The sequence below is a fragment of the Oncorhynchus keta genome, chromosome 13 (genome assembly GCF_023373465.1).
Source record: "Oncorhynchus keta strain PuntledgeMale-10-30-2019 chromosome 13, Oket_V2, whole genome shotgun sequence".
Lineage (NCBI taxonomy): Eukaryota > Metazoa > Chordata > Actinopteri > Salmoniformes > Salmonidae > Oncorhynchus > Oncorhynchus keta.
In genome coordinates, this window is record NC_068433.1 from 40,867,661 (window position 1) to 40,879,120 (window position 11,460).

At 42.2% G+C, this 11,460-nt stretch overlaps 1 protein-coding gene across 1 annotated transcript; it reads right to left on the minus strand.

Moving 5' to 3' along the window:
• Positions 1-1,988: 1,988 nt before the first annotated feature.
• LOC118392663 (macrophage mannose receptor 1-like) lies at positions 1,989-10,464 on the minus strand. Its single transcript, XM_052460164.1, has 4 exons — positions 10,414-10,464; positions 10,046-10,128; positions 9,472-9,825; positions 1,989-2,732 (listed from the first exon to the last, which is right to left on the minus strand). Exons 2-4 carry the CDS (start codon positions 10,074-10,076, stop codon positions 2,377-2,379), a joined length of 741 nt encoding a protein of 246 aa, XP_052316124.1. The 5' UTR covers positions 10,077-10,128; positions 10,414-10,464; the 3' UTR covers positions 1,989-2,376.
• Between the last annotated feature and the right edge of the window lie 996 nt (positions 10,465-11,460).

Consider the following 11,460-nt stretch of genomic DNA (forward strand, 5'->3'; position numbering starts at 1 on the left):
TTCATTTTAAGTTGAAAATATATAATTTAGGGGTTTTCTCTGCTGTTAAACATAGTGGTGTCATTTTTTGACGCTTAGGACAACACAAGGGTTCAATTTATTCTACTGTATGTAGACAGCAGAAGCTCCTTTAGGCCCACAGCCTAACTGTCTCTCCCACTCCAGCTCCAGGATATTCTCTTTCTCTCAACTTTTTGGACGACATGGGTCCCATTATGTCTGCCGAAAACCAAACACTGCATTCCACAGGAAGAACCACATACCAACGGTCAAGCATGGTGGTGGTAGCGTGATGGTTTGGGGATGCTTTCCTGCTTCAGGACCTGAACGACTTGCCTTAATACTGGCATTCCCAAACTGGGGCAATGCCGTCGGGGGAACGCCAAATACAAATGTGATTCACATAAAAAAATATATAGAATAATAATAATTTTCACATTTTCAAACAATCTATTTATATTTTCCCACGGGGCTATACATTTGCGTGAGGTTTTTTTCTCGCCTGAGTAGCCTCGTTTCACTGCCAAAAATACAATTAAACCATCTTAGTGTTCAGCGAAATAACAGCACAATGTCAAATACAGGTAGGCTAGTCAAATAATTAACATCCAATCACATTAACCGTTACTCTTTCACGGAAAATCCAATCACGATCCGTATGTAGCGAGCCGTAAATATGAAATGCCTTATGAAGGAATCATGTAGATTTACTGTTGTCTACATTAAAAAAGTGCAACAGTATCCAAAAGTATTAATTGAAAACAGGCATACAAAACGGTATTGGCATTCATTTTTAAAAAACTACAAAGTAAAGCTACTATTATATTTCAATTGTTTTTGTGAGAACCTGTTTGATTAATCATATTGGGTGGTTAACTTTTTTTATATATATAAATATATTTGGGGCACAAAAAAAAGTCAGTATAGAAAACCATTGCCCATCATACATTGCTCTAATAACTTTCAAAATATTATTCCTCAATTTGCCCTACAAAAATGTATTTTCGTGTAAATGAAGTTGCACAAAAATGTGCATATTTTCTTACAAATCAAGACTTTTCACACAAATTAAGCCACACAAAAACACAAAACGCAAATACATATTTGCACAAATTACCACCGCATGTGCATCGCTTCATATGTGATTGAATTGCACTGTACACAAAATTGTGTGGTGGACATGAAAATGTGACTTTTTCATGTGCCTAATTTGTTTCTATTTAATGATAATTTGTGACAGTGAGTTGGTTAAACTTATACTAATGCTCCTGTCTTACTTATACTTACTTATACTTGAAGAGTTTCATTCCTAAACGCTACATATCCATTTTCAGAAATGTTAGCGGATTAGCTTTTCTTGTTTAAATAAATTATGAAAGAGATTGGTGTCTCTTTTTTTTTTACTATATAATCGTGGTATGGGGTTGTTCAATGACAGAAATGTAATTGTTTCAAATCTATCACCTGATGGTTTCATTTCCAAGAGTCTAATAAGCATGTTTTTTTGCAAAATGCTATATATCAAAGATAAATAAGTAGTACTGTTTTACACAGTCAAATGTAACAAATAACTACATTTTTAATAAAGAACTGTACAAATGACACATTTGTGACATCAATATTTAAATTTAAATAATGTATAATTCAATACAGTGTCGTTTCTTTGCTATGGATTTAGATGATATATGACATGCTATTTTATCAAATCAATTTTCTGTAATTAATATTACCTGATTAAACTAACTAAATTAAATGTAATTAACTAAGAAGTCAGCGCACCACGTAAGAATGTTTATAGAGCTGTTGTCTTCCGAATAAACTCTTAAAGATCTGGTAATCTTTTATATCAAAAGCAGTCAATTATCAATCGTCACCTTATTCAGTCTCATCTGAACGTCGTAAAAATCTTGGTTATCTTCACAAACCCTGGCTAACAAGTTGAAACAGCAATATAACATTTGGTTTAATTATTTATTTACTAAATACCTAAATAATCACACATAATTACATATACACAGGATGGATCATACATTGATTACTAATTATGTCATACAAGAAAACGTCCCTAGCGGACGGAACCGATATGACAGCTGGTTACACAAAGAAAGGGGGTTGGGTTTGAATGAAAGCACAGGAAGACTGAGGAACAAAAGGATTGGGTCTCTATCGGAACTTGTGAAGCTATGCTATCGTAAATACATAATCTTATGCATTCTAAATAACCGCCCATTTGGAAAAGGAAAATGAAAGAAATATTTACTCTGAACTGCGCTTCGATAGATTGGTCGAAGCTGGAAGGCTGGGTTGCCCAGCAGAGCTCTCCCTTGTCCTTTGACAAAGAGTTCAAAGTTCATATAAAGTTGCCATACTATAATATCATGCTGTATTCTGGCTGGTATAGTCACATTCATCCTTCCAGCGTGGCGATCGTGACCTCCACGTTGACATGGCACCACAGTGGTTGGACAGAGGCTGTTTAGGCTGTCTGTAGCCCTCCCAGTTACTCCACTGCACTGGCATCCCATTGGTCCAGAGCCAAAACCCAAAGAGACGGCTCTGCCTTAGACCCACCCACACAGGACCAGGTACAAGTTTCACACTACGACTCAGTTTCTGCTCAACAATCTTGTGGTCAGCCTCAGACTCCAACCTAAGCAGTCCATGGTAGTTCTTATTGCAGTAGTCCAGAGCTTGCTCCCAGGTATTTGTTTCATTGATTAGGTGGAATGATTCTGAAAGAAACGGACACACAAAGTTGATTTGTTGAAAAATCAGAAGAGCTGTTAATAATAATAATTAAGATGGCCAATTTATAATTCTCTGTCTAACAATTCCAAAAATAATGAGAGCATTTTCAGGGATTATAGTCATGGCTAAGTAAATCCCACCTCAGGTGGGATGGAAGCCGGCTCGTGATAGCTTTTTAACAGTATGAAAGCCTTAAGATAGAAGCTGTTTTTCAGTCTCTCGGTACCAGCTTAGATGCACCTGTACTGACCTACTTCTGTACCTGTACTGACCTCGCTCCTTGACTTTTTCCAAATGTTGATACATTTCAGCCTTATTCTAAAATGGATTTAAAAAATAAATAATTTGCTAATTTATTAAAAGTAAAAAACAGAAATACCATATTTACATAAGTATGAGGGTCATAGGGGCCAAGCCAAATATCTGAAGTTGAAGAGGTGCTGTGGTGCCATATTCACCACACGGTCTGTGTTGGTGGACAATTTCAGATTGTCAGTGATGTTTACGCCGAGGACCTTGAAGCTTTTAACCTTCTCCACTGTGGTCTCGTCGATGTGGATGGGGGTGTGCTCCCTCTGCTTTCTCCTTAAGTCCACAATCAGCTCCTTCATTTTGTTAATGTTGAGGGAGAGGTTATTTTCCTGGCACCACTCTGCCAGGGCCCTTACCTCCCCAAAGTAGGCTGTCTCGTCATTGTTGGTAAGCAGGCCAAGAACTGTTGTGTCATCTGCAAACTTGATGATTGAATTGGAGGCTTGCGTGGCCACGCATTCATGGATGAACAAGGAGTGTAGGAGGGGGCTGAGCATGCACCCTTGTGGGGCCCCTGTGTTGAGGACCAGCGTAGCGGAGGTGTTGTTCCTGCTTTCACCACCTGGAGGCGGCCCGTCAGGAAGTCCAGGACCCAGTTGCACAGGCCGCGGTTCAGGCCCAGGGCCCGAGCTTAATAATGAGCTTGGAGAGAACTATGGTGTTGAAGGCTAAGCAGTAGTCAATGAACAGCATTGTTACATACAGTGCCTCCGGAAAGTGATCAGGCCCCTTGATTTTTTTTTATCCTTAGCAATCTACACACAATACCTCATAATTACAAAGTGAAAACATTTCAGCAAATGTATAAAAAAAAAAAGAAATACCTTATTTACATAAGTATTCAGACCCTTTGCTATAATACTGAAAATTGAGCTCAACAGGTGCATCCTGTTTCCATTCATAATCCTTGAGATGTTTCTACAACTTGACTGGAGTCCACCTATGGTAAATTGAATTGATTGGACATGATTTGGAAAGGAACACACCTGTCTATATAAAGTCCCACAGTTGACAGTTCATGTCAGAGCAAAACCCAAGCCATGAGGTTGAAGGAATTGTCCGCAGAGCTCCGAGACAGGATTGTGTCGAGTCACAGATCTGGGGAAGGGTACCAAAAAATGTCTGCAGAATTGAAGGGCCCCAAGAACACATTGGCCTCCATAATTCTTAAATGGAAGAAGTTTAGAACCACCAAGACTCTTCCTAGAGCTGGCTGTCAGGACAAACTGAGCAATCAGGGGAGAAGGGCCTTGGTCAGGGAGGTGACCAAGCACCCTATGGCCACTCTGACAGAGCTCTCGATTTCCTCTGTGGAGATGGGAGAACCTTCCAGAAGGACAACCATCTCTGCAGAACTCCATCAATCAGGCCTTTATGATAGAGTGACCAGATGGAAGCCACTCCTCAGTAAAAAGGCACATGACATCCCACTTGGAGTTGGCCAAAAGGCACCTAAAGATTCTCAGACCGTGAGAAACAAGATTCCCTGGTCTGATGAAACCAAGATTGAACTAGTTGGCCTCAATGCCATGTATCATGTCTGGAAGAAACCTGGCACCATCCATATGATGAAGCATGGTGGTGGAAGCATCATGCAGTAGAGATTTTTTTCAGTGGCAAGGACTGGGAGACTATTCAAGATCGAGGCAAAGATGAATGGTGCAAAGCACGGAGAGATCCTTGATGACAACCTTCTCCAGAGCGCTCAGGACCTCAGAGTGGGGAGGGGGTTTACCTTCTAACAGGACAATGACCGTAAGCACACAGCCAAGACAACGCAGGAGTGGAGTGGCTTCTAAAAATAGCTGTGCAGCAACGCTCCCCATCCAACCTGACAGAGCTTGAGAGGATCTGCAGAGAAGAATGGGAGAAACTCCCCAAATACAGGTGTAGCATCATACCCAAGAAGACTTGAGGCTGTAATCGCTGCCCAAGGTGCTTCAACAAAGTACTGAGTCTGAATACTTTTGTAAATCTGATATTTAATTTTTTTATTTATTTTTTTAATTAGCAAACATTACTGAAAAAGTGTTTTTGCTTTGTCATTATTTGGTATTGTTTCTAGATTGATGAGAGGGAAAATAACGATTTAATCAATTTTAGATAAGTCTGTAACCTAACAAAATGTGGAAAAGGTTAAGGGGTCTGAATACTTTCTGAAGGCACTGTTGGTGTTCCTCTTGTTTAGATGAGATAGGGCAGTGCACAGTGCGATGGCGATTGCATCAGCTTTGGATCTATTGGGGCGGTATGCCAATTGAAGTGGGTCTAGGGTGTCAGGTACGGTGGAGGTAAAATGACCCCTAACTTACCTCTCAAAGCACCTTATGAGGACAGAAGTTAGTGCTATGGGGCAATAGTCACTTAGTTCAGTTACCTTTGCATTCTTGGGTACAGGAAGAATGGTTGACATTTTAAAGAAAGTGGGGACAGCAGACTGGGCTAGGGAGAGATTGAAAATGTCCATAATCACTCCAGCCAGCTGGTCTGCGCATGCTCTGAGGAAGCGGCTAAGGTTGTTGTTTGAGACGGTCCTTGAGACGGTTATCACTCTTAATTGTGTTACTCACGTCGGCTACAGAGAACGAGAGCCAACAGTCCTCAGGAGCGGGCCGCGTCGGTGGCACTGTGTTATCCTCAAAGCAGTATAAGGCAACTTCAAATCTGACCACGACCCCATTTTGCTTCTCCATGCCTACAAACAAAGACTCAAGAGGGAAGTTCCGGTGGTCAGGTCTGTACAGCGTTGGTCCGACCGATCAGAATTCATGCTCAAAGACTGCTTGCATCACATGGACTGGCATACAGTACCAGTCAAAAGTTTAGATACACTTACTCATTCAAGGGATTTTCTTTATTTGTACTATTTTCTACATTGTAGAAGAAATCAAAACAATGATATAACACATGGAATCATGTAGTAACCAAAAAAGTGTTAAACAAATCAAAATATATTTTAGATCTTAGATTCTTGAAAGTAGCCCCCCTTTTCCTGGATAACAGCTTTGCACACTCATGGCATTTTCTCTACCAGCTTCACCTGGAATGCTTTTCCAACAGTCTTGAAGGAGTTCCCACTTATGCTGATTGTGGAGGCCAGGTCATCTGATGCAGCATTCCATCACTCTCCTTCTTGGTCAAATAGCCCTTACACAGCCTGGAGGTGTGTTGGGTCATTATCCTGTTGAAATACAAATGATAGTCCCACTAAGTGCAAACTATTTGGGATGGAGTATCGCTGCAGAATGCTGTGGTAGCCATGCTGGTTAAGTTTTCGTTCAATGCTAAATAAATCACTGACAGTGTCACCAGCAAAGCACCCCCACACCATCACACCACCTCCTCCATGCTTCAGGGTGGGAACTACACATGCGGAAATCATCTGTTCACCTACTCTGGATTTAAAATTTGGACTCATCAGACCAAAGGACAGGCTTCCACCAGTCTAATGTCCATTGCTCGTGTTTCTTGGCCCAAGCAAGTCTCTTCTTATAATTGGTGTCCTTTCGTGGTTTCTTTGCAGCAATTCGACCATGAAGGCCTGATTCATGTTGAGAGATGTCTGTTACTTGAAATCTGTGAAGCATTTAATTGGGCTGCAATTTCTGAGGCTGGTAACTCTAATGAACTTATCCTCTTTAGCAGAGGTAACTCTGGGTCTTCCTTTTCTGTGGCGGTCCTCATGAGAGCCAGTTTCATTGATGGTTTTTGCGACAGCACCTGAAGAAACTTTCAAAGATCTTGGAATGTTCCTTTTTTACTGACCTTCATGCCTTAAAGTAATCCTGGACTGTCGAAAAGACCTCATGAATCTGGTTGAGAGAAGGCCAAGAATGTGCAAAGCTGTCATCAAGGCAAAGGATGGCTACTTTGAAGAATCTCAAATATAAAATATATTTTGATTTGTTTAACACTTTTTTGGTTACTACATGATTCCATGTGTCATATCATAGTTTTGATGTCTTTACTATTATTCTACAATGTAGAAAATAGTAAAAATAAAGAAAATCACAATGAGTAGGTGTGTCCAAACTTTTGACTGGTACTGTATGTTCCGGGTCACCTCTGAGGATAACATTGATGAATACACCAACTCTGTCATTGGATTCATCCAAAAATGCATAGATGATGTGATTCCCATGTCGTTCAAAACAGACTTTAATCAATAAATGTGGATTGATGGCAGCCTTGTCAGGAAACTGAATGAGAGAGGTGTTGCTTATAAAAACGGCAAGGTGACCAGGGAGAATAGAGTGGATAAACAGTACGCAGATGAATCAAGATGGCAAAACACGTATAGGGACAAAGTGGAGGAGCAATTCAGCGGGTCGGACACGAAGCCTATGTCTCAGGGGCTCCTGAATATCACGGATTACAAAAAGAAAGCAAATGACGCAATCACCATTGCACTGCCCTTACCAATCTCGACAAAAGGAATGCATATGTGAGGATGCTGTTCATCAATTACAGCTCGGCCTTCAATGCCATAGTGCCCTCTAAGCACACCACAAAGCTCACGGCCTGGGGTCTGAACTCCTCCCTATGCAACTGGGTCCTGGACTTCCTGATGGGCTGCCCCCAGGTGGTGAAGGTAGGCAACATACCTCCTCAACACTAATTCTCAACGCGGGGGCCCCACAAGGGTATGTCCTCAGTCCCCTCCTGTACTCCATGTATACCCACGACTGCATGGCCTCACACAGTTCCAACTCTAGCAACAAGTTTGCTGATGATATGAAAGTAGTAGGCCTGATTACCAACAACGATGAGACGGCCTACAGGCAGGAGGTTGACACTCTGATTGCATGGTGCCAGGTAACCAACCTCAATGTCAACAATGCAGAGGAGCTAATTGTGGACCCTCAGGAGGAACCAGGCTGTGTACGCCCCCAAACTCATCCCCCAACCTCATCAATGGGGCCGCCTTAGGTCAATAACTTTAAATTCCTCTGCTTACACATCTCCAAGGAGCTGAAATGCTAAAATCACATGGACACCTTGTTGAAGAATGCACAACAGTGACTCTTCAACCTCAGGATGCTGAAGAAATGTGGCCTGTCCCAGAGGACCCTCACAGTGTCCTACAAGAGCACAGTGTCCCCCATCGAGAGCATACTATATATAGCCTGGTACAGCAACTCCATCGCCGCAGATCGCAAGGTGCTACAGAGAGTGGTACGCTCAGCCAAACGTACCATTGGGTGCACACTGCCTGCCCTTCAGGACACCAACAAAAGCCATTGCCTGTTCTCCCTTCTTCCATCACGTTGACGCAGGCAGTACAGGAGCGTCATGGCAAATACTGGAAGACTAGCCAAGAGCTTCCACCATGAGACCATCAGGCTACTGAATACCCAACACTAGTCAGCTACCTGCCCCCCCCGCCCCTCTGACTTCCTATCCCCCGCTGGTCCCCCTACACATTTTCTTCCCCCACATCAACGGACATCTTACCCTGCCCCCACCCCACTGGACATTATCATGCTGAGTAGCCACCACTAGTTAGCTCCCCCCCACCTGCTGAATTTACCCCATAACCCAAATGGACCTTTACCATTGCTAAAGTGTTCATATGTTATTCATATTCATGTTTATTGTTAATTTTGTTTTTATTTAACTTTGACCTGCATTTTTGTTGCTCGGACCTGGAGTCTAGCTTAAGATTTGAATGACATCTGCAACCCATTTCGTGTGACTATTACACTTCTAATCTAACATTGACTATGACATCTTACCCTTAGAGCAGAAAGTGGCTGTACAGTTTCCTGGCTGTACAGTCAGCATACCGTTTAACGTCAGCACTGATACAGCTTCTCCTGCTTCTGGACAGTAGTAGATATCTGAACTACGTTTGAATTTGAGCCAGTTTCTGTCGGCTGATCTCCCTCCATCACCCCATTCCCAGTCATCTTACAGCAGGCTGATCTCCCTCCATCACCCCATTCCCAGTCATCTTACAGCAGGCTGATCTCCCTCCATCACCCCATTCCCAGTCATCTTACAGCAGGCTGATCTCCCTCCATCACCCCATTCCCAGTCATCTTACAGCAGGCTGATCCAGTAAGGAGCAGTACTGTTCATCCCTTTACTTTTCACCTCCTCCTTCTCTCCCTCGTTCGTGATGCTGACCAGGTCAGTATAAATCTCTCTGCAGTAACCCTGAGCATCATGCCAGGTCTTCATCTCCGTCACCAGAGTGTATCTAAGGGTTGGATCACGGACCCCTAAACACACACACACACACACACACACACACACACACACACACACACACACACACACACACACACACACACACACACACACACACACACACACACACACACACACACACACACACACACACACTGTACACCACATATACAATAATAGTACTATTAGTACTACTAATAATAATAAACAATGACCTACCTTTTTTATAGCACATGACGTTTTTCTCTTGAAAACATATCTCCCATGTTACATTAGGGTTGATTGCTACACAGTTTGGATTTGTGTAATTAGGAGGTGACCATGCAGTGTCATTAACAGGGTCTCCATTAGACCACACCAGACTGGGCTGTGTGCGCTGCAGACCTATCCAGGCACGATCGATTTTGTCAGATGTCATTAACTGTATCAGCTGCTCATAGTCCTCCTGGTTGTGCACAGTGACTAGATCAGAATAGTTCTTCTGGCAGTTTGTCTGTGCTTCTGTCGAATTGACCTTTGTTTCACTGAGGGTGAACTGTCTGAGGCGGCTGAGTCTGACTGTGCAGAAGCCACCTGAAGACAGAAACAATTTGATGAAGTTCAACGTTAGCATGCACATGACCAACAAAAGAAGCAAACATTATAAGAGGTATATTTCATGGTTTATGATGTTATACATGTAGCTATGAAATATGTTGTTGTTGATGGGGTTATCTAGATTTTTGTTCACTGTGAACAATCAGCGACAACAATGTATCGTTCCTGTGTTAGAGTAGGCTGAGCCAATCCTTACCGACACAGAGTAGGAGTAGCAGAGGTGTCATGTCCTTGGTGACAGCAGGGTCTGCAGAGATAGAGGAAAGATGGGTTGGTGTCCTGTATGAGGATATGTGTCAAATGTATGAGTTTGAATCCATGACACTTTGATCATTAATATTTTCAATCAAGAGCAGAAAACTGCAACACTTTGAAGGTTCCAAATTCCAATTCCAAAAATTCTCCTTCTCAACATCAATATAAAAATGATATTATGAAATCAAATTCCCAATCTAGATGTAGCTATGTACTATAATGTACTATAATGTTGTCCTTTGTGTTATATTTATTAACCTCACAAACTAGTCCAATAGCTCAGATACATTTCCGTTATGTTTATTTTACCTGCTGTAGTGTGTGTAGATATGACTGGATTTGGTCTGTGTAGTATGATGGGGTCTGTAGTAGGAACTCAGATATATATATACACAGCTGAAATAGTATTCTAAGACTTGGTCTGCCTACATATATACATATTCATAATGCAAATCCTGGAAAGACAGATGATTGGCATGTTTACTTTACATTGCAAAACATCGGGACTATTTTAGGCAAAACAGTACGGTAACCACAAATGGCTCACAGCCTATACATTATCCATCCCCCTCACCTCTCAATGAGACAGAATATTAGTATTGTTCTTCTGTTGAATTGTATCTCCCGACCCCTCCTGTCTCAGCCTCCAGTATTTATGCTGCAATAGTTTTTATGTTCGGGGACTAGGGTCAGTCTGTTATGTCTGGAGTCTTATACGGTGTCCTGTGTGAATTTAAGTATGCTCCCTCTAATTCTCTCTCTCACCCTCTCCCTCCCCTCCCAGAAGACCTGAGCCCTGGGACCATAACTCAGGACTGCCTGGCCTGATGACTCCTTGCTGTCCCCAGTCCAACAACACAGAGTTACACATGGAATAAACAAAACATACAGTCAATAATAAAGTAGAGCAAAAGAAAACAAAAAGTCTATATACAGTGAGTGCAAATGAGGTAAGTTAAGGAAATAAATAGGCCATGGTGGCGAAGTAATTACAATATAACAATTAAACACTGGAATGGTAGATCGGCAGAAGATGAATGTGCAGGTAGAGATACTGGGGTGCAAAGGAGCAAAATAAAGAAACAAATACCAGTATGGGAATGAGGTAGGTAGATAGATGGGCTGTTTACAGATAGGCTAAGTACAGTTGCAGTGATCTGTAAACTGCTCTGACAGCTGGTGCTTAAAGCTAGTGAGGGAGATGTGAGTCTCCAGCTTCAGAGATTTTTGCCATTCGTTCCAGTCATGGGCAGCAGAGAACTGGAAGGAAAGACGACCAAAGGAGGAATTGGCTTTGGGGGTGACCAGTGAGATATACCTGCTGCAGCGCACGCTATGAGTGGGTGCTGCAATGGT

Coding starts and splice junctions, on each gene's coding strand:
- LOC118392663 (XM_052460164.1), bottom strand. CDS start 10,076: ATGACACCTCTGCTACTCCTACTCTGTGTCG. Junction 9,826..10,045: donor GCTACTCCTACTCTGTGTCG/GTAAGGATTGGC, acceptor TTCTGTCTTCAG/GTGGCTTCTGCACAGTCAGA. Junction 2,733..9,471: donor CGTCATGTGCTATAAAAAAG/GTAGGTCATTGT, acceptor CGTTTCTTTCAG/AATCATTCCACCTAATCAAT.